The sequence below is a fragment of the Myodes glareolus genome, chromosome 23, assembly GCF_982192425.1.
Source record: "Myodes glareolus chromosome 23, mMyoGla1.1, whole genome shotgun sequence".
NCBI lineage: Eukaryota > Metazoa > Chordata > Mammalia > Rodentia > Cricetidae > Myodes > Myodes glareolus.
The window spans coordinates 17,222,086-17,246,639 of NC_142048.1; the positions used below are offsets into that span (position 1 = coordinate 17,222,086).

Below are 24,554 nucleotides of genomic sequence, written 5' to 3' on the forward strand. Positions count from 1 at the left end.
AAATCATCAGAAAGCTAGCTTCTCCGAAAATAATGTGTCAGCCGCCACTGCTTGTTTAGAATGTGTTTTTCTAAACCATTAATGAACACAAAGTCAAACAAGGGCTTTTTTTTTTTTTTTGAGGTGGTTGCCTTGGCATTTTGGAAGACTTTCTGTTTTAATTTTTTATTCATTTTATACACCAACCATAGTTCCTCCTCCCTTCCATCAACCCCTTCCACCAACCTCCTCCCCAACCCTCCATCCACTCCTCAGAAAGGGTAAGGCCTCCCATTGGGAGTCAACAAAGCCTGGTATATCAAATTGAGACAATACAAAGCCCCTCTCCACTGTATCAAGGCTGAACAAGATATCCCACCATAGGGAACAGTTTCTAAAAAGCCAGTTCATACACTGAGGCTAAATCCTGGTCCCTCTGCCAGGGGCCCTACAAAAAGACCAATCACACAACTGTCCCCCAAATTCAGAGGGCTTACTTCAGTCCCATGAGGTCTCCCCTGTTCTCAGTCCCGAGTCCATAAACTCCCACTAGCTCAGGTCAGCTGTCTCTGTGGGTTTCCCCCTCGTGATTTTGAACCCTCTTGCTCATGTAATCTCTCCTTGGGAGGCTTTCTGAAGAGTAGGTAGGTCTCACTGCGTAGCCCAGGCTGAGCCACCATGTTTGCAGTCAGTGGTTTCTTATTGTGGCAGTGGTGGTGGCCGTCATTGTTGTTGTTGTTTTATACTGACTATCCTAGAAATTTTAAATATCTGTTTCTCAACAATAAAAATTGTTCTTTCGTCTATCTAGATTATAATCTTTTTAGTGTCATTTATTTATTTATTAAAAATTGCCACCTCCTCCCCTCCTACCATTTCCCTCTCCCTCCCCCCATCCCCCTCCCCTTTCCTCTCCAGTCCTAAGAGCAGTCAGTGTACCCTGTCCTGTGGGAAGTCCAAGGTCCTCCCTCCTCCCTCCAGGTCTAGGAAGGTGAGCATCCAAACAGACTAGGCTCCCACAAAGCCAATAGAATCATGCAGTAGAATCAAAACCCAGTGTCATTGTCCTTGGCTTCTCAGTCAGCCCTCATTGTCAGCCACATTCAGAGAGTCTGGTTTGATCACATGCTCCTTCAGTCCCAGTCCAGCTGGATTTGGTGAGCTACCATTAGATCAGTCCCACCATCTCCGTGGCTGGACACACCCCTCGCAGTCATGACTTTCTTGTGCATGTTCTCCCTCCTTCTGCTCCTCATTTGGACCTTGGGAGCTAAGTCCAGTGATCCAATGTGGGTCTCTGTCTCTATCTCCATCCATCGCCAGATGAAGGTTCTATGGTGATATGCAAGACATTCATCAGTGTGGCTATGGAATAGGGCCAGTTCAGGCACCCTCTCCTCTGTTGCCCAAGGAACAAGCTGGGGACATCTCCTTGGACACCTGGGAACTCCTCTAGAGTCAAGTCTCTAGATTATAATCTTAAATATGGCTTTTAAAAAGAATGTGAAATAAGAGAATGAGACAATTTTATCTTACTAATATGAAATTAGTAATATAGAAACCTATTGCAAAAATATAAAAAATAAAGACTATCAGTGTGGAAACAAAAGTAGGAAGATAAGTATTTATAGTTCAAATTTTATGTACATATATACACATATCATAACAGCACAGTATGCCAATAATTATATATATAATTATATAAGGTTTCAAAGATGTAGCTAGTGTCTCAGTGGATATGATCAGAAGCACATTTGCAAAGCCTGGAGTAATTGTTGAAGGCCTGCAGCATGAAAGATGCTGAGAGTGATACAGTCAGTTCATCCAGTGGAGTGTTACTCACTGTTAAAGACAAAGACACCAGGAAATTTGATGGCAAATGGATGGAAGCAGAAAAAAAAATTCATCCTGAAAGAGGTAACCCAGACTGAAAAGGACAAACGTGGCATGTACTTACTCATAAGTGAATATTCGCTGTAAAACAAATGATAACTATGCTACAAGCTACAATTCCAGAGAGACTCGGTAACAGGGAAGGTTCATGAGAGACACCAAGATCTCCCTGGCAAGGAGAAATAGAAGAGATTTTGTGAGTGGACCAAGGGTGGATGGGGAGGGAAATATAAGTGATCAGATTGTGGGGCTATGACATGGAGGGAGATAGTGTTGAAATAGACTACTGGAAATGGGGGTGCATTTTGGGGTCAGGTCAAAACCTGGCACAGGGGAATCTCCCAGGAATCTATACAGAAGACCCCAACATAGACTCCTAGCAATAGCAGATACGTAGCCTGAACTGGCCATCTCCTGCGACCAGATTGGTACCTAGCCCAATTGTCATCAGGGAGGCTTCATCCAGCAACTGATGGAAACAGATATAGACCCACAACCACACATGGGGTAGAGTTCAGGAAATCCTGCAGAAGAGGAGGAGAAAGGAATATAAGAGCCGGACAGGTCAAGGACAGGTCAAGAAAACTCACAGAATCAACTAACCTGGGCTCATAGAGGCTCACAGAGACTTAACCAACAACCAGGGAGCCTGCATGGGACTGGCCTAGGCACTCTGCATGTATGTTACAGTTGGGTCCTCCTGAGGTACTCCTAAAAGTGAAAACAAGGGCTGTCTCTGACTCTTTTACAGGCTTTGGTACCCTATTTCTCATACTGGGTCACCTTGCCCGGCCTTAATACATGGGAAGGTGCTTAGTCTTACTGCAACTTGATATGCCATGTTTTGTTGATACTCCTGGGAGACCTGCCCTTTCTAACAGAGGCGGAATGGATTGGGGGGGGGGCAGGATGACAGGGGGAACTAGGAAGAGAGGAAAGAGCAGAGACTGTGGCTGGGATGTAAGATAAATAGACAAATTTATTTTAAGATAAATAAATTAGTGAACAAATCAATGTTATTTTTGACCATGGTTAAGAGATGAAAGGAAATCAACTAGTATTATAACAGGAGCCCCAAAATAGAGAAGACCATTATTTGATTGCGAGATGCTTTTTGTGTGCTTGCACCTGCTCTGAGAGGAGGTGGAGGGGCCTGTCCTGCACACTGCCCTCTCGTTTGTACCCTGCCAGACCATCACCTGACACAGAGAGCCTCCATCTGGATTGACCAGAAGGGCTTCTTTAAAAAGATTCATCTAAATTCGCGTTGATGAGTTAACACATGTCTACACAGATCCCAACATTTATTTTTCAATACAAACTCCAGATCTGAAGCTCCGTCTGACCTGAACTCTGAAGCTGCCGAGGAGATTTTGGTCTGCCAGGAAACCCTGGAGGAAAGAGAGCCGATATTCTTCTTGAGTCCTTCCACAGGCCAGGGCCCCGGACTGGCTCACTTTCCTTGGCTCCTTATTCCTCCAGCTTCAAATCCCTGACACCCCCTGTCACTACTGAGCTGTCTGCATGTGACACAACACAGATTTATTGGAGAAGCTTTAAAATAATAGCACACAAGTCTGACAAATGGGGTGTCTGGTTGCCTCGGTCCCTGTCCTCAGACGGCTCCCCACCTTTCCCAACTTCTTAAACCTTCCATTCCCCATCGGCTGGCAAAAGCCTACAGTTTTAACTAACGAGTATTTTCACACTTTACTCCATAGTTGCTTGAAAAAATGAAATCCCCCCCCAAAGTTTTTCAGAGTCCTAGAATAATTTATTTGCCTCTCTGGGAATACACCCTCCTTCCCCAAGATAGAGTCCATAAACTGCTATCCAGGATGGTGCTTTGTATGAACCGTTGTGGTAGAAATAAATTTAGCCTTATAAAATGTGCTCATTAAACCTGCTCTTTATGCAGAGACGATTCTATGATATTTTATACACCCTCTCATTGCTTTTATGGGACAACTAGATTAGACATTGCTCTTTACTTCTGAGCCCGCCGAGTACTTCAGAGTCGAGTTGTATTTTGTGTCTAAAATGTGACAGAAGCCCTTTTATTGTCCCCCGTATACCTCAAGACACACAAGAAAATATCTAGAGTTGTTCCTGTGAGGTTTTTTTCTCAACAATATTTAGACTAGGTGACATAAAAATATCCATTTTAATTCAACATGCCCAGAATTGATCTTCCAATGAAAATATTAAAATGACTCTATACTCATTCCGGAACTCAAAGATAAACAGAAGCAGCTGCTTAATGTCTGAAAAGCCAGTCTGAGATTCATTCCAATTACCCAACAAAAGGTACCTCAGGTGTACCACGGCGTTTTCAAGCTAAATTTTATGCCTATTAGAGATAAGCCTTGCGGCAGGCATGGAATTCTTCTGGTTGTTAGCGCTTTTATGTCTGACAGCCTTTTCCTAATTCCCTGTTTAATTTCATTTTGACTTCTGTAGATAGCTGTAAAGTGTGCAAGATATAACAATTTATATGCCATTTTTGCACCTGTGGTAAGGTCAGTTTGAAAAATGTCTTAAAGAGGAGATTTTTTCCCCCAAATATTTAGATTTCTTTGCTGGCCTTTTTTCATAACTAGAACGGAAAAAAAAAAGAAATGAAATCTGATCACTCTAATTCTTTTATTCAAATCCATATAAAGCAAGACAGCTCACTTCCAAGTTCAAGAAGTACTTGTATAGGAAGCTAATAAAAAACAGAAAAAGAAAAGAAAAATTCCTTACCCTATTGCCAGATCCTTTTACAGTTCCCAGTGGCAATGCTACAGTGACCCCTGTGAGTGTAAACACACATGGCTTTAGCAGTATACACCATGTTCTCTTCATCAAATCAGCGATCTGGATGACATTAAGCCAACGTAACTTAACCAGACTTCCTGCCTCCTCTTCAAACTTTGCCAGTGTGAAGACAATCCCTATCTCTACTCAGTATACACATGCACTGATTCTGCTTGTGGTTCTGTGTCCTGACCTTCCCGCTGATGTCATCAAGCATGCATCTACACCACCTCATGTGTTGTGTCCTGTGTTCTGACCTTCTCATTGATACCATCATGCATGTATCCACACCACCTCATATGATCCTGTGTCCTGAACTTCTCATTGATACCATCATGCATGTATCCACACCACTGCATGTGCTGTGTCCTGTGTTCTGACCTTCTCATTGATACCATCATGCATGTATCCACACCACCTCATGTGGTCCTGTGTCCTGACCTTCTCATGACATTATCATGTATCCACACTACCTCATACAATCTCAGTATCATTCGGTCACATAGGCATCAAATGATGCTCTGGGTATCATTCAATCCTCCTAACTGCCTTATTAAATAATGCCAACTTTCCAGAAGATGAAAATGACTCAGAAAAGGGTGGTAACTGCTTAATTAACAACTGGCCAACTACACCATATCATGCTATTACAGCAACGTCAGCCCAAGTTAAAAAATATTTTGCATGTATCACTATGAACCATGATTACAGTTTTTTTTATTTTTATAAAACACCCTTATGTTGCATTTTGTTAAACATCATAAAATAAATAAGATGGGCAATGAGATGTCTTGACTGTAAAGGTGTTTGCTGGGCGTACATGAAGGAAAGAGAGAACTGACTCCCACAAACTGTCCTCTAATCTCTCCATACATATCATGACCATGGCATGCACACACATAAACACAGATATAAATATATATCAATAATTAAATAAATAAATGTAAACACAGAGGGGCTGGTGAGACGGCTCACTCGACAAAGGCGCTCATCACCAAACCTTGACCGCAGAGCTTATTCTAAAGTGAACCTCTTGGCTCTGGACACCCAAGCCCCCAGGGAAAAGTTTTTCTTTATCAATTGCTTGACTTAGAAGGCAAAGAGTCAACTGACTCCAACTGAGAAAACAGAGGCCATTAGGAAAGAAACCCACATACGCAAACTGAAAAGGTCGGGGAAATGTTTGAGTCCCTAGACACTCCGGGCCACATATACTGCAAAAAGCTCTCTCCGAGACGGCCCAGGAGTCCCTCTCTGTCAGCGCTGTTCTCTTCCTATCCTTCAGGCATGGCCCCTCGGAGCCTGGAGCGTTAATACTCTGAGATATAGTTCCAATAGAGAAAAACTTCAGAGAAAGATCCGCCTACCACCCCCTCTCTGCCCCCAACCTGAGGTGTACACCCGCCCCTTCAATAGAATGATTGACAGTCCAGCTGAGGGGGCAAAGGAAAACCACGTTTGGATGTTTCCCTGAACGAAGTTGTATTTAACACAGAAAACCAATTTTAAAGGCATTGAAAATACTTTTTTTTTTTTTTAGCAGATGGTGGATCCAGAGAATTTAAATAACAGGCGCAAAATCCAGAAGCATATGGCAAATATGGGGGAAACACACATGCTTTAACACCAATGTATCTTGTAACATATGGAATACGGGATTAAGGGAGATGATCTTATGTAGTTTTCAAGCCTGGTCTTCCCAAGTCATATCTTAAAATTAAACAGTTGCTTTCTAGATCCCAAATTTGTTCATTTATATATCCTTTCAATTCTATTAATCTACACTGTATTTGTTTAGTAATCATGTGGGCCTAAAAAAAGCTAAAATAGCTCATGTTGAAATGTGTCTTCAGACATACCAAAACTATTATTTTTAAACAATGGCTACTTACTGAGTGAGCATTAAGTAAGTCAGCTGTCTGGACTTAGCTTTAATTTATACTGATAAGCCCATACTTCATTCACCTTTTCGTTCATTCAGCAGCACAGCCCATTAATTACATGAAGCATATTGTTCTAGGTGTTTAAGATACATACTCCATGAAAGGCAGAAAAATTCTTGCCTTTTGAACAGACAGGCAGAAAAGGCACACAGTATGTGAGCAAGGTGTGTGCTGACTTAGAAAGTGGCCAATACTTTGACAACAGAACCAAAGAAAGCTGGGTCAAGAACACTTAAAGGTGTTGGGGGTGGAGAATTTGGAGCTACCTGGAAGAAACCAAATAGTATTCTACATAGAGTTCTAAAAGGAAATAATTCCAGGTAGAAATCCAGAACAGTCCCTAAGGCAGGGAAAACTTGACTTGTGGTGGGAAAAGAAAAAAATAAAAGACAGAAAATAACTTGAGTGGAGGGTCAAGAGAAGAGGGGCAGGCAAGAAGAAAGAGGGCCAGACTTGGACTCAAATGCCTAGAAGTTTACCTCACTGGTTCCCTGAGTTATGCTCGGAGATAGCATCCCTTCACCTTGACAATTTCTTACTGAAATAAGTTCCTCTTCCATGGGACTAGCATAATTGTATGATTTCATTCCCGTTAATGTTTTCATGTATAAACTCCAGTTTGTGACTGATATTGAAAAAACAATTTTAAAAATAAGGCAAACATTCTGTTATCCATTCAATTTGAAATGGATTTTTTTAAAAAAGAATTTTTCTGTGCTCATTCATGTAAAATAACAATTCTCTAAAATAGCTATGGTGTTGAGAGATGGCATATTACTTTGCAAATATAAAACATTTCTCCAAGAATTAGATGCAAAATATGGGTGTTACAGATCTATCATTGTAGACTGCCATCACATCAAGCACCAAGAAATGGCTTCTGAAAATACATTTCAAGCTAGGCATGGTGACACACGCCTTTAGTTCCAACAGAGGCAGGCAGATCTCTGTGAGTTCGAGGCCAGCCTGGCTTACACAGTGAATTTTGTTCAGACCAGCAAGGGATAAATAATATTTTTAAAAAGCCAAATAAATAAGTGAATGAATAAGTAAATAAAGAATTCAGTTGACAGTTGCTGAGAAAGGCAAAGTCACTTTTCTTTGGGGAAGCGGCCACGAGTAGGTTGCCCAGGCCCCCGAAACACACTTTATACATGTATAAAAATTTCAAAGAACAAATCAAAAATATTATTTTACTAACATGCATGTACCATATCTTTCAAAACAAATAGAATTTGATAAATGCTGCAATTGCATTTCTCCTATAAGTCATGTTTCCATACCGACACCTAGACATCTCCCTACAGTGTCCAAACATGGAAGCTTCTATAGAGAGAGGCACAATTGAAATATAAAAACAAGCAAGAAATGAATATGTGTTGGAGTTACAGTTTGGTTTTCAGAGGGCTTTCTTAGCACACACCTGAGACCCTGGGTTTGATCATTAGCAATGAATAAACCAGGGATAGAGATAAACACCTCTAATTCCAACATTTGGGAGCAGAAGTTGGGGACCAGGCTGGTCTATATGAATTCCTACCTATTTATAAATAAATATCCTTGAAAAAGAAGCAATAATAACTCTAAATAGAGAGGAAGGTTAAACTGGAAAGGCCATGCTGGCCAGTTTTTATGTCATCTTGACAAAGGTTAGGCTCTTAGTGAAGGAGAACTCTTAATAGGAAAATGTTTCCATGGATTGGCCTGTGGCCAAGTGTGTGGGGCATTCCTTTGACTGATGATAGATGTGAGAGGTTCCTGCCCACTGTGGAGGGTACCACCCCTGAAGAGGTAACCCTAGGATGTATAAGAAAACAGGTTGAGCAAGCTACGGAGAGCAAATCATGAAGCATCACTATGCAGTGATCTCTGCTTTAGTTCCTTCTCCAGGTCCCTATTCTCTCTGAGTTTCTACCTGACTCCCATCAGTGATGGATAACAACCTCAAGAGTTGTAAGATGAAATAAATCCTTTCCTCCAAAAGCTTCTTTGGTCATTGTGTTGTCTTACAGCAATAGAAACCCTAAGAAATACAGAGCTATGTCAAAGAAGAAACTTAAATATAATTGGAATTCAAAAGTATTCTCTACAACCACTTGATAACTGTTTGTCAAGTACCTATTCTATGTTGTGTCCTTCATAGGCAAATAGAGATAAAACAATGAATAAAATAGTCATGAGCTTATAGTCCAGCGAGGGGAAAAACACTAGGTAAATCATATAGGACATCACAAATAAATTACTCTGTTGCAATTTATCCTAAATGTTTGTTTGAAAGTAAGTTCCACACATTCAGAACTTGGCATGTGCCACACATTACAGCACCAGCTGTGGGAGGTGATCTGGCACATAATAAATATTGACTGAGTATTTGTTGGCTCAACTATAATGTTTCTTTTAATCCCAAAGAGAAACTGTCTTAGTCAGGTTATCTTCTGTTGAGAAGAGATACCATGACTTCAGCAACGCTTATAAAGGCAACCATTTAATTGGTGCTGGCTCAGAGTTCAAAGCTTTAGTCCATTATCATCATGGTTGGTGGCACGCAGGCAGACATGGTGCTGGAGAAGGAGCTGAGAGTTCTACATCACGATCTACGGGCAACAGGAAGTAAACTGCATACCACACTGAGCATAGATTGAGCAAAGCGGCCTCAAAGCCCTCCCCTACAGTGGTACACTTCCTCTAACGAGGCCACACCTTATTCCAACAAAGCCACACCTCTTAATAGTGCCACTCCCTTTGAGGGCCATTTTCTATCAAACTACCATAACTATGCTCCAAGGAATGGATGCCTGAAACCACAGACAATATAGGTTCCTGCATATAGTATATATTTTCCTATACAGTATCTATGATAAGATTTAGTTTATAAGTTAGACATAGTATGATATTCACAACAATAGCAAAATAATTATAGCAGTATATTCACTTAAACAGTATAAATGTTCTCTCTCTCTTGCTCTCCATTGAATATTTTAATATTTTTAGAATAGATGTTGACTGCAGAGAACAAAAACCTTGGAGAAAGGAGGAAGATTATAATGGCTTAAAAGAAGAGCAAAATGAAACTATAAAACAGAAGTCTTAACAAAATATAGGGGCTTGGTTATGCCATATAATCTGAAGCCTAGAAAACAAATAAGAACGAGGCAAACAATGGGGACAGTGGAGAAGGGAAAGGAGCAGAATTTCTTTTGGACAGCAAAGCTTTGTGAGGAGTTAAAAGTGACCCTGGCCGGGAAGAAGTCACTGAGACAAACGGACAAACAGTTGTGTTGTTGTTACTCTGGAAGCAACTGGGAAACACTGAAGGTTATAAAGAAGGCATTAGACGATCATATTAATGGCTTTAAAGAACCATAGGGATAATAATACAGAAAAATAAGTCCCAAGAGTCCACTGCTTTCTTAACATTGAATTCAGCATTTAAAAACCTCTGGACAGGGCTAGAGAGATGGCTCAGCAGTTAAGAGCACTGACTGCTCTTCCCAAGGTCTTGAGTTCAATTCCCAGCAACCACATGGTGGCTCACAACCATCTGTGATGAGATCTGGTGCCCTCTTCTGGCCTTCAGGCAGGATACTGTATAAATACATACATACATACATACATACATACATACATACATAAATAAATAAATAAATAAATAAATAAATAAGAAACCCTGTCTTGGAAAACAAATATATATATTAAAGAAAAAACAATCTCTGGACAGAAGTTTCCTGATTTTTACTTTACTGCATAGCAAAGCTGACCAGCTTCTTAGAAGAAGATTTTTAAGGAGCTGCCAGTATTTTACAGAGAGAAGACGTGAATGCTAATTTGCTTGACTCTCCTGCCTTGTTTAATCGCATACATTAACTTGTCATAGAAATATTACATGCCGTACATGCCAATATAATGCACAACATCTCACAGTGCAAGGCAAGCGATATTTGCCAAGGGCAGTTCACTATTAAACACTTCAGCTACACTGGCCACAGCCTGATTAGTGAGGGTCACCAGTGCCGAGGTGAAATGTTCATGGGTCAAGACCCAGAATAGCTCCTGGTAGTTGAGAGTGGAGGCTGGTCCGTAGACAGGAGGAAAAATGGGAATGTTCCTCCTACAGGTGACTTCTGTCAGGATTTTAAACGAGTTTGGAAGACGATTCAGTGGCAGAGGCTCCAGGTAAAAACTCGGCCCAGCTGACACCTAGACTTCAGTCTTGTGGAACCTCAGTGGAGAGCCCCACAGAACTCACAGGGACTTACAACCATATGAAAAAATGAGAAAAAAAATACAGCTTGTTTTAAGCTAATATGTCTATGATGACCAGTCACACATAACAACACACATAACAACAACAAAAAAATTGAAGCATTAATTTTTTAAAAGTATTTTTACTCTATGTGTCTGTTGGGATTGCTCATATCTTTAAAGGAAAGAGTTTTAGCTTGTTTGGGCCGCTACAACAAAGTATACTTGACGAAGGGGCTTTTAAACCACATAATTTATTTCTGGCAGTCTGCTGAGTCCAGGCGTTGGAAGATAGGGTGCCGGCACGCTGTGGCTCCAGTGAGGGCTATCTGCCAGGTCTCATGTGGTCACCACCTCATCCTGTCCTAACAACAAAAGAGGATGGGAGACTTCTCTAGGGTTCTTTCATTATGTGGAGACACTAATCTCACCCACGCCCCCTTCACCTTGAATTTTCTCCCAGCAGCCCCACCTCTTAATACCACTACACTACACAGGAAGGTGGGGGTTGCAGCATATTAATTAGAGGCCAGAGACGTAAACACTCAGTCCAGAGCAACACACTATGATGGTTTAGCTTTCTGTTGTGGAAGCTCTTACACTGTCGGAGTCTCACTGTGAGCGTCATCTAGTCCACTGTATCACCTTTTGAATGTTATGTTCATCAGAACCAAAACAGAAACTAAGGCAAGAAAAATGTATGACATTGCTCCAGACTGTACTTTTGTGGTTTGACCTCATTCGCTACCATCCCTTAATTCTACAGGAAAGAGTGGCTACTTCTGCAAACCAATGGGAGCATTATGGGAAAACAAAAGCCTGTGCCAAAAAATGACTGTCTCCTGGCAGCAGGTGGTCTGATGGGAAGAAAACATCTTTCTCTTGATCCTTGCTTGGCTTTGACTAAATCAGAACTGACATTTGACTGTACACAAGACTAGCTAACATTATTAACCCTTCATCCAGCTCCTTTATCGCTTGTCTAATTATTTTTCATTTTCCCTTCTTTAAAATGCAAAAATAATAAATGAAGTAACCTCTCAAAAATTACATTTGAAACCAATACACTTCATTAAGCATGTCTGAAGAGTCTGAGAAGAAATATAATAGGGAGATCGACTGCTGCAACCAGACTCAAATACTGATCGCTTAATACCCCTAAGGTGTCTCTATCACTACTGTCCTGATTTTTGTTCAGGCTGGTAGGATGATTTGAATCTCCATCCAGGTTTTCTGGAACCCATAGCCTGTCATGTAATGATCCCACAAACTTCTATTGTTCCAAATCTTCTTCTTTATCCTCTGAAGAAGATATGGGAGGAAATCTACTTATAATTTCTTTGTCTGTCTGTATTCATATGTGTATACATGCTTATTATGTGTATGTCCAAAAGTATGGTGAGGTGTGCATTTGTTTCTGTATACATATTCCAGAGGTCAGCATTGTGTATCGTCCTCTATTGCACTTCACATTCTTTTGAAGACGAAGTATTTCACTGATTTGTCTAGACTCGCTGTCCAGAAAGTCACAGGGATTCTCTCATCCATACCTCCCGAGCACTGAGGTCAGAGGTGTGGCCTGGCCATGTCACAGGGGTTCTGCAGTTGTGCATTCAAGTCCCCATCCTTGTATAGAGTGGCAAGCGATTTACCAGCTGCGCCATCTCCTCAGCCCACTCGAGATATCTTTCTTCCAGGAATGATACATATATATCACCTTCATTCACATCCCAGGAAAGAAGTATTCATGTGTCCTCACCAAAATACACAGGAATTTTATCCTGGCAGTGAGCCTAGGAAGAAACAAGTATGGAAAAGGGGGAATCATGGCACAATACTCTCCTCCCAGTACAGTCAGATGAAACCAGGGGATGATCCATAAATTGTGGTTGCCAGTTGCCTTGCTCATGTATTTGTGAGGATGTATGTGTTTCTAGCCACTATTGCTGCAGAGCAGTGTATACAGAAATTCAGCAGCATGAAATGCCCTCTAATCAATCAAGCTAATGGGATATGTGTGGTCAAAAATTGAAAACAGGCATGAAGGAGTTATCTTGTTTCTGCGCCATGAGAACTGACTCAACAGCATAGGCTGCAAGCATGTAGAGGATCCGTGTGTTTGTTAGCTGATGCCAGCCATTAGTGAGACCCTCAGCCAAGGCTGCTGACCAAAAAGCTTCACACTTTTTGTGAAGTGGAGTCTCATGTGGTCTCCACTTCATGTTAAGGTGACATTAGGGAATCAGATTCTTTGGTGTGGCAACTCAGTATGACAAAAATAACGGTCTAACTAGGCAGGCAGAAGCCACGCTGCCATTCACCACACAGCCTTGATAATTTCTGCTATAGTCTCCTGGCTTAAGAATTTACAAATTCAAGGAGAAAGGGCCTAGATCTACACCTCAGTGGGTCTCAGTGGGAGAATACTAAGCCACAGGTAAAGGACCATATGGGGTGAAAGATTCTATGGTGTCTTGTTGTGAAAATTATAATTTCCCACATATATTGGTTTAGACTAACTGAATTTCCCTGTGTGAAATGCTTTGTGCTTTAGAAAAGGATGAATAGCAAACCATGGCCCTGTGCCTGTCTTTAGAAACAAAATGTTATTGAAATACAGCCATGCCTATTCATTAGCAAAGTTGCATAGCTCCAAAAGAGATCATATGTCCTAAAAATGATACATTATTAATTCTCAAGTCTGAGGAGTTTGCTCACTCTGTAGATAGAATATTGATTAAGGACCTGGATGCCATACTAGCCTACTACATTTCAAATATCCTTTTTGAGATAGGGTCACATGTCTCCCAGGAAATTCTGACCGTCCTCTTAAGTGCTGGGATTTTAGACCTGCACCGCCACACCTACTTTATATGACGCTGGGTATGGAGCCCATTGCTTTAAGAGTGCTTGGAAACACTCCCAGTGGAGCTCCAAGCCCAGTCCTAGTTGCACAGTTTAGAATAAACTCTCGATATCTCAAGACTGCCATTTCCCAGACACTGAGAGAATGATAAAGTCTGCCTTGGAGTTGTGAGCACCAAGTGAAATAATTCACTGGAAAGACTCAATAAGCTAATTTCTGTCATCAATATTAGCGTTAAGTATCAACTACGTCGACTGTCAGTCAGATTATATGCTTGTATCCAACATCTCACCTTCTTCAGTTTTCAATGTATCTAATGATGCAGGAAACCCACTTCATCTTTATCCATATATTTAGGAATTTCTTCCCTCAGCTGGCTTCTAACTTGTCTCTCATAGCTCAGCACTGTCAACCCTAGTAATATTTCCTTGACGTTCTATAAAAACATCTATTCCAGCTCTTCAGTTCTTCAAATACATGACAAAGATCCTCTGTTCCAGCCATCCTTTCTTAGGGGAATCCCCTTCCCTTCAGGGTAATTCTCTTCAAAAGTCATTTCCCCAGAAATCAGCAAAATGTCTCACACAAAGAGCACAGTTTGAGCCGAGACTTTCCCTATTCTTCTGGTGATACAAATGCCCCATGTTGTGTGCCAGATATAACACGAGTAATAAAAACCCAAAGACAGATATTGGGGTTCAAGTTGAAGATCAGAAAAGCAAAGCAGCCAAGCCACTAGAGCGTTCTTACCTTTATCCTCAGTGTGATTGCAAACTGCAATTCTCTCCACCAAACCTCAGACTGAAGACTAAGGCCTGAGGTCATGTCTCCTCCCATCTTATTTCTCTCTAGTGTTGGGATTAAAGGCATGCACCACCAACACCCAGCCTCTATGGCTAACTAGTGTGGTTTCTGAGATTAAAGGTGTGTGCCACCACTGCCTGGTATGTATGGCTGGCTAGTGTGGCTAGCTTTGTACTCTGATCTTCAGGCAAGCTTTATTTATTAAAACACAAATAAAATATCACTATATTTGGCTTCTGCTCGAGAAGGTTTTTTGTTTTTTGGATGGTTTGGTAGGCTGGTTGTTTTTGTCACTGTCATTGTTGATTGTCTTCATTTTCTTTCTTATATCCTAGAGCAGCACATTGTATTTACCCTTTTAATTTTAATTTTACACTATAACTTCTACGGATTTTTCCAGATACCACAACTAGAGTTTAGAACTTTCACTGCCCCTCTTAGCCTTATACCACCACACATATTTCAAAAGCATCAGTCCAAGTCATTCCTAAATGTTCCATCAGGTTGAATTCAATACCCTGAGTGGTTTGAACCCAATTAGAGAAGCTGGGTACCATTTTCATAATTGCACTGGCTCCCCTTGAACTCCCCTAGACCCTCGCTGTTCATCCAGTCTCATGATAAGGTATCATTCCTCTGATTAAGAAAACTTGAAAGGAAATATGCATTTCCATGGAAATTTAAACATTCCTCCCTGTCTCCTCAGATGCTACACTTTGAAACAGGCTACAGGTATGTGTCAGTCAAGGGTCTAGAGACGTGAAACCAAGAGAAGAGAGACTCAAGCTCTAGTTCACATGACTTGGTAATGCCAAACTCTTCAGGGAATGCTGGCAACCTGAAGATCTGGAAACTTTTTAGTTCAGGGTCAATAAAAGTCTACTTGCAGAATTCTTCTTCATCCGTCCTCATTTTCTTTTGTTTTTTATTTTTCTATAAGGCAAGATTGGGTGTTTGGTTTGGGATTTACTTTAGGTTGGATTGGTTGGCTTGGGGTTTTTGATTGGTTGGTTTGTTTTAAGCTTTTCTGTTTATTTTTGAGACTGTATTTTCATTACAGCATTTCTCCCTTCCCTCCAATCCCTCATCATATATCCTTCTCCACTCTCCTTCAAAGTCATGGCCTCTGTTTTCACTGTTACTGCATGCATGTATATGTGTGTGTATGTAGTGTCGTGTGTGTGTGTGTGTGTGTGTGTGTATCTATGTAACGTTACATGTAAGTGTGTTTTCAAGCTGATTATTCGGCACTGGACTTGTTCAGCACTGGACAACCAGTTAATATGCTTTTCCAAGGAAAGGGCCACCTCTCCCACACTCAGCTTCACTCAGTTTTTTATTGTTCTTTGTGTAGGACTGAGGCCTCCTGGGATTTTTCACCAGGCAATGCGGTGTGTTTGTTGATGTCCTCCTTGTTCAGCTCATGGTTGGGAGGTCATGTTGATAAGATATTACAGCGTAGCTTCTGTTGTTACTAAGAAACATAATCTCAACGTAATAGCCCTGATCTTCTGGCTCTTACAATATTTCTAACCCCTCATCTGCAATGTTCCCTGAGCCTTAGGTGTGGGAGTGTTTTGTAGACCTATCCATTGAGACTGGGCTCCACAACTCTGCATTATAATCAGTTGTAGTTTTATATAATAGCCTCTCTGACTATTGCAAAGAGAAGTTTTCTTGATGAGGAGTGAAGATAAGAGTTATATGTGGGCATGGAGACACATATTTATATATTGTAGTTGGGTGCTATGGGGGCTTAGTAAATTATTGGTTATATATTCTCCTCCAGTAACCATGATTTCACTAGCACTGATTAGATAGCTGGGTTCCAGCACTAAGCATGGATTCTCTTCTGTTGAGTGGCTCTTAAGTCCAATTAGAGAGCCATTGGCTACCACCAACCTACGTGTGCTACTGCTGAACCTGTAGGATTGTTGTGCCATGCTGGTCATTTCTGTGTTCGTGAACATCATGTCTGAACAGGACTCTTCGTTGTGTTTCTCCTTTGCCAGCTTTCGTGGCACCTTCTGGTCTCATGAAAGCTAAGGAGGGGACATTCAAGTCGTTCCAGCTCAAGGCCCTGTTTCTCAAGTTCATGAACTCTTTCGGAGTAGAAACTAATTTTACACCTCTGGAAATAACTAAGGGCAACAGCAATCGGCTGTATGTTTTAGGAATCTCTTAAAGAGCCTGGACCAATAACTTAAAAGAGGGTTTCTATTGTCTAGTACTGGGGTTTTAGTTAGGTGGTCTTCATTTTCTTAACATCATCAGCTGATTGGATGAGGCCTGTCAACAGTGTGAAGGGTAATATTTTTGCTCAAGGCTCGCTGACTTTAAGTTTCAATTTAACGCAAAAAAAACAAAATCCGTCCTCACAGAAACATCCACATATACAAATATCTGGCATCATGGTCCAGTCAGGTTAGCACATACCATAAACCATGAAACTATCTCTCACCCTTTAATTTTTTTCGTGCAGAGAAAATTGGTAAAAGTTTGTTTTTATGAAACCTAGATTCATGTTTTGATAGTTAAATTATTTTACAGTATACAATCTGCTATGTAAGTCTGTGACTATGTGTCTGTCCACATGGCTTGTCACAGTGAAATGCAATATATCCAATTAATCATTTTATTATATTTAAGTATAAAATCTAAGTACATGCATTTAGATTTCACAGCACAAGATTCATATCAGTCAGCAGTCATATGTTCCTAAAAGACTGGTAGTTAAGGGAAACGAGAATGCAACACTAATTTTTTTTCTCTTTTTATTGATTTTTATTGAGCTCTTCGTTTTTCTCTGCTCCCCTCCCTTCCTCTCCCTTCCATATCAGCCCTCTCCCAATTTACTCAGGAGATCTTGTCTTTTTCTACTTCCCGTGTAGATTAGATCTAATTATGTCCTCATTGTTGTCTAAGTTCTCTGCGACTATGATTTGTAGGCAGTTTTTTTTTTTGCTTTATGTTTAAAAATCACTTGCAACACTAATTTTAAGATTGACCCTGCTCCACGTATCAGAATCTAGATTCGACATGCACCACAGATAGGTTTCATCATTGACTTCAATCTTCTGAAAATTCCACCTTTATAATTTCAATTTCAAATTCTAGTAATATATTCTAAATGATTGGAAAAATTATCAAAAGAAAGTATCCGTACAAAGAAGATATCAAAGCATCAAGTTCTGGTTCAATATTAAGAATTTTGGTGAAAATTCTCTTGGGTAAAAAAAATTCCAGGATACTATCTATAAAATTAGTTTGAGATAGGGACTGGAGAGATGGCTCAGTGGTTAAGAACACTGACTCTTCTTCCAGAGGACTCAGGTTCAATTCCAAGCACCCACATGGCAGCTTACAACTCTCTGTAATCCCAGTTCCAGGATACTGAACACCGTGATACAGATGTACATGCAGAAAAAAAAAACAACAACAATGCACATAAATAATTTTAAAAAATAGTTTTAGGAAACTAGTTTTGTGTTCTATGCATTTGTAAATCTGTATTTTCAATTTTTACTTTTTCTTGGTTAGCCACCTGTGACAGAAATTATTCAACTGAGACATTAAGGGAACTGTAGAAGGCTGGAGAGAAGAGTCAGCTGTTGCTCTTCCTGAGGACGCAAGTTCAGTATCCAGCACCCAGAGCAAGACAAGGGGCTGGAGAGATGGCTCAGAGGTTAAGAGCACTGGCTCCTCTTCCAAAGGTCCTGAGTTCAATTCCCAGCAACCACAAGCCAGCAGTTGGCAGCTACCTGTAACTCCATCTCTAAAGGATACAACACAGTATTCTGGTCTCCACAGATTCTCATGTTCACAAACACACACACACACACACACACACACACACACACACACACACGTAGTTTAAAAATAACTTTTTTTTCAAGACAGGGTTTCTCTGTGTAACAGCCCTAGCTTTCCTGGCACTTACTCTGTAGACCAGGCTGGCAAAAAAAAAAAGATATTTTTTAAAGAAAATTTGTAACTGTTTCATAAATTACATTAGTAATTCCTTTTGGTGAAATTTACTTTTCTCTTTTATTCTATTTTCTCCTCTTTAGGTTTGGATGTGTGGAGGAGAAATGTTTGACGTTCCATGCTCTAGAGTCGGCCATATCTACAGGAAGTATGTCCCTTACAAAGTTCCTTCTGGGACCAGCCTGGCAAGAGTGAGTAACTGGACATCAGAACAGTCCGGGCTCATGCAGGCTCTGCTTCCTGCGGGCGGGTACTCAGTCATACACATGGTTGTCAAGAGCCCTGTTCCTCTGCTGTGTCTCCACTGCTTAAAGAAACATTAACTGTGATGGTTTCTGTCATGTATCACAGCATCTGCACACGTATTATATTTAACATTATCCATTATCTTCTGCTAATCCTTGTTAACAGTGTTAAATATCAATTGGGTCAGCCATCAGTCCAGACTGTGTGCTGGTCTACAGGGTCACCTACTGTGGGTTTCATGACCAAGAGGAATCTTAGGGAAGTGGTTTGCTCTTGAACTCATGAATGACCAACAGCAGTAGTGTAAAACGAGACCTGCAAATAGATGATCATCTTTCCCTTAACGTGAAATACAATAGACATAATTAGTCACAGGAAGTAAAGAGTAGAAGTGGGGGGAGTGGAGGCTCAAACTCAAGTTTCTCCTCCTGTAGAACAACAGTTAATGCTAAGTATAGGTTTAGACCATCCTTAAATTTCCCATAATTAACTAAGTCCAGTTTTATTTCATCTTTGCTTTGTTTTGTTTGGAATAAAATTTTTCTTGCAGATCAAATGAAAGGGCACTTTTACCATTTGCCTTTTAGAAGCTTCCGTGCCTGTTTGGGAAGATAGAAAAATCTCAAACCTTCTCCAGACATCCCTAATGATGTCTCTGCCCTCCATGCTACCTCCTTCTTGGTTGTGTCTGTTCTCTTGACCACATTCTGTGCTACAACTTAGATGCCGAATCTAAAAATGTGGGGGTCTTCAGATGCATTGGTACTATGATCACCTAAGTATCTAATTTTGAGTTACTTGTTTTGATTTCTTTACTAAGGTTCAGTGTATAACCACTTGGATCTTTTCTATATGTCTCAGCAAACTCAAATAACAACTTTTTGCAAATTACTATTATTATTGTTATTATTATTACAAATTACTTCACCAGGATTCATTCACATATCAGTTTCACAAGATTGGAGCTTTGAGTCTGCTATTTTACATTATACCATCATCTAAAATGGAGCATGGAGAACATTCGGCTAACTTGTTGAAGAGTTTAATTAATTAGACTCCTCAAGGATAATATATAGGTTCAAGTTGTTAATAAAACTTAGGACATTTTAATGAACCTGAATAAAATTATCATCCTAGTAAACCCCTTCAGGTTCTTGTTCTTTCTCACTTGCTTTGTGAGGCTGTCAACCGCATTCACATTTTCTCTACCCGTGTCCACGGCCCTTTTAGCAGTCGTGAGACATTCTATGATGAAATTTCACCGCACATTCCTTAACAGGAAGCCGTCATCCCTCCACTCCCCGCTCCCTCAAATAACAAGACATCAACAACACGTTGCACTAAATACCTGTTTTAAAACCCTGTACGATGGGGAAAACACTCATGAAATTCATAAACTGATTAAAAAGCTGTATTTTGGATAAAGAAGTACAGCTATAATTTAGCCAAAGGACTTAATACATATGAATGAGGAAGCCACACGGATTCACAAGAAGGTTAAAGAGAAAATAAATTCAAGCACATATTACACATCAGCTGTGTGGATTTCGTTGCAGTGTGAAAATCCTAAGGATAAAGAAAGTACTTGCCGTGTATCTACTTTCCTTCACTCTTTCGCTTCGACTTGTGCCCCCATTCATTTGTGGGCAGATGGTGCATGTGGCCAGCTCATAGTGTAAAAGATGAGCAGGGGAAACGATGCTGATGCAAAACAGGGTAGTTTGTAAAAAATAAAATAAAACAGCTCATATATTTTGGGAGAGAAATGAAGCACTTTTTTAAAAACTGTCAAATATTGAGAAACTAGGGCTGGCCCATAAAACATGCAGGAAAAAGTGAATATTTGTTCAAATGAAAGAAGTCCATAACTCTGAATTTTAATCTTTTCCACTTAAATTTTGCTTGAGGGCTCATTTTAGTTTTTTTTTCCCCAAACTGCTAGAGCAATCAGAAAGTCATAAATACTGAGGCTCAAATGTCACTCTTAGGAACATTTTATGATCTTTGAAGGTATATTAAAATGAAAAACAATTCTGATATTTTGAGAGAGAAACTCAGCTACTTTGCCACACTCTGCTATCACTAAATCATCACACGCACAAAAAAAAAAAAAAAGATGAGAAGCTGTCAAGATAATTGAAATGCAGAGTCACATCTGATCAGTAGATATTTTAATCTTCCTGGCCTTGTTAAGATATGGAGATGAAACTGGAAACATGCCCCCAAAGGTTTGTTTCTGTACTTTACAAAGCACATTTAACCCAGTGGAAATGTGTCTATTTCCTTGTGGACCTATGTCACTGATGACTCCAAATACACAGAGGTGTGAACACATGCATGCACCTACATGCCTGCACACACATGCACACACATACACATACATACACCTAAATACACCTGAAATCCTCTCGTCAACACACTGGTGTGTATTATCAGAAACTTCTCTTTAGCACGGTACTCTGACAAGAGGACATGACAAAGCTACCCATCTGTGAACAAATGCTTCTCCACGGGTGCTGGGAACATGTCTAAACCTCAGAAGGAGGGGCAGTGCTATTATAGTTCTGAATCCAGTCCTTGCAGATAAAAGACTTAAAAGAAGAACATTTAAGGATGCCCCAGTTTGATTAATCAATTTCTAATAATAGGGTTTTCAAATTCAGAACCAGCGATCAGAGTCAACTTCTAGCCAAGTTTTGACCCAGTCTTCGGTGAGCTGAGCAAAACAATCATCACAAAGCTGTGTTTACTCAATCTAGCAATGGAGGTCGTGTGCATTAATACAGTGTTCTCTCTTGCTGCGAGGTCCAAGGTGGTCACTTTGTTCTTGTTAACATTCTGACTGAGTAAAAGTAAAATTTAACCTCCCTGTGTCGTTTCCTCAAAATGAAAAAATCTGAGACATGGTGACTTGCAATTCAGTTTCCTATGAGAATCAAAGGACTTGCCTAGCATTCAAAAATCCTGTTTATTTTTCTAAATCAACTTGGGACCTAATGTGGGCACACTGGAGCACAGCCATGGCATCTTCTGCTGGGAGTAAAGGAGCAGTTGCCAGGAAAAGGATGCTCACAGTGACTGGTTCAACACAGGACAATGAGCAGCAGAGGTTGGCTAACAAATGCTTTGCCCCGCTAGATGTGGGTAGCAGGATCCCAAGTTCAGTTTCTCTTTCTGACAAACACTTTGCTAAAGGAGGAGTAATTACTAGCACCTTGGGGACTGTGGTAAGGGACCCAGGCTCTCTGGTTGATTGCCAGTGTGTTCTGAGTTTTGAAAGGGGGTACCTCTAATAGTAAGGATATGAAAAGAATAGCAGTCACCCCACAGAAAACCACACCAACTGACTATAGCATAATAGCAGCATCATGGCCCAGTGAGGTTTCCCTTGGAGGATCCCCCAAACAGGACAATGATATAGATAGCGAGGGGGTCAGTTTGAATGCACAAACTTCCATCCTTCCTGCTAACAGAAGATAAGACTGGAATCAACTACAGGAGAAGGGCAAGTTCACATATATGTAAATTTACAAGTATGTGCGGAGTGCAAAGACCAGATATCAGCCTCCAGTGTTGTTACTCACAGGCTGCCCATTCTGTATGTTGAAACAAGGTCTCTCATGGGACCTGGACTGAGGCGTTAGCCGGTAAACCCCCAGGATCCACCTGTCTCCACCTGCCTAGCCCTGGGATCACAGCTATGCACCACCACACCTGGCCTTCTAGGTGGATGCCGGGGATTAAACTCAGGTCCTTGGGCTTTCACAGCAGACATTTTAACAACTGAACCACCTCCTTGGCACCAAAGCTAGAAATAACCCTCTCCTAAGTCTGTAAAGACCCAGCAGTGCTTGACAGACGGAACTTCATATCCCAACATTTCACCTTTCACATGCCAGGAATTTATTTTTGATCCTAAAATTGCATCTTGACTTTTATGCCAACCTTCAAGTATGTGGGGGAATTTAGATTTTAATGGGTTTCAGGGTAAAAAATCTAAGGTCAAAGAAGTGAAAACTGGTAAAGGTTGTATTTTCCAGAATGTTCCGTAGTTCTGGAAAATGGCAACTTACAGCAAAAGGGACAGAGGTTAAATGACAAATGAGTAGATTTGGGATTATGAACCAAGGTCTGTGTCCAAAGCAAGCCCTTAAACACCCTTGCCTTTACAGAAGCGTTGGAACAGAAAGCACCTGTGGCCTTCATGGCAGATGCACCAGCAAAGGCAGGAAGGCAAAGGGCACAAGGTTACATCCGGCTGCACTTGAGACCTGTGAGGCTGACCCATGAATGTGCAATGGAGGAAGAACATGGAGATCTCTAGATCACGAGGCCCATCCTCCTCTTTCACACCGTGAGAAGGAACTGATGGTTCTCAAACAGCAAGGACCAGAGGAAAAACACGTAGAGTAAAATGGAAATATCAGCCAATACTGAAGGGGAGTGAGAATAAAAAAAAGTGGTATTACACATGCATGAAACCTGTAAAGATGATTTCTTAAAGCATCTATATGGGTTTGCTATGCCGTGGAAAGATAAAGGCGAGGTTTGGTAGACTGTGTGCAAAGCTTCCCTCTCAGCGTGTGAAAGAAAACAGTATCAGCACAAAAAGAAAGGGATGAGAAAAGGCAGAAAAAGGTTGTGTCTTGTATAGACATGTGAATCTACTGTGGGCTCTGGTGCACCAGGTCTAGAGAGACACATTTAGACCAGATTCTGCACTTCTGCAAGAATGTGTGCTGTTCCCTTTAATGTTTGCTTACTAGAAGAAGGTAAAACAAACTGCTGATTGTATCAGGCATGAATCGAGGCTCTGGGGCTTAAGGGAAGAGCAAGTCAAGCACAAATCTTAAATTCTCTTACCCATGGCGGTTGGGTGGAGTGAAGGCGGTTCACCTGTAAACCACCAGAATACTAACCACTAGACAGAGAGAAGGATGAAAGGGGAGTCATAAAACTCACTGTGAGACGTGATCTGAATTAACACAGTTGGGTTATTTGGAAACTCTCGTGTATGTTATCACTGAGCCTATGACTTAATAGAAAAGGCAATATATGGCATGTATAGTATCTAGCATTTATACTTATAAAAATATATAGAGGGGTAGATACTTGATGTTAATAAGTTATGGAATTTAAGGGAAGAGTGATTTGTGACAGGCAGGACCGCTTTGGTTGGAGGGTTGGTTGTTTGGTTGGTTGGTTGGTTGGTTGGTTGGTTGGTTGGTTGGTTGGTTGGTTTTAAGACACTGTCTTGAATAGCCCAGGCTGGCCTAGAACTCACTATGCAGCCAAAGATGAACTTGCACTCCTGATCCTCCTGCCTCCACCTCCTGAAATCTTAGTTTTATAGACTTGTAGCACCGCTCCTAGGCTAGCTAGCAGATTATGTTTAATAGTCTCATAAAACACATAAATAATATTACAAACATGTTTGACTTTAATGTTGTTTACCTGAATAGCAAAATCCTTGAAATTTCCCTTCAGTTGTTATACCCTGTGGGGATAGAGGGTAAATTTAAAGTCTGAAATAGACAGACAGCTTGACTGTCTCAGCTATGAAATATCTTTTACTAACCTTTTCCAAAGATACCTTTCTCCCAAGACACCCCCCTGGTAATGTCCAAACCTGTCAACTTTAGACAATATCTCTAAAACACTCTTGAAATTCTTAAAGGGCCTTAAACTTGCTGGAGGTAGGGAGAGCTGTAGAGAGGCGGGTGAAAGGGGTAGAGGGGTACTTCAGGGTAGCAGGAAGACCACCTCGAGTCAATTACTAGACCCTTTTGTGTTGA

General features: G+C 40.8%; 1 protein-coding gene across 2 annotated transcripts in view; it reads left to right on the forward strand.

The window, feature by feature from the left end:
• Nucleotides 1-24,554, forward strand: part of Galntl6 (polypeptide N-acetylgalactosaminyltransferase like 6) — a 1,135,405-nt gene that overhangs the window by 1,034,935 nt on the left and 75,916 nt on the right. For both annotated transcript variants that reach the window (XM_048455743.3, XM_085680327.2), the window contains one exon: nucleotides 18,597-18,704. In XM_048455743.3, the coding sequence (XP_048311700.3) occupies nucleotides 18,597-18,704 (108 nt within the window). The remainder of the gene's footprint in view (nucleotides 1-18,596; nucleotides 18,705-24,554) is intronic.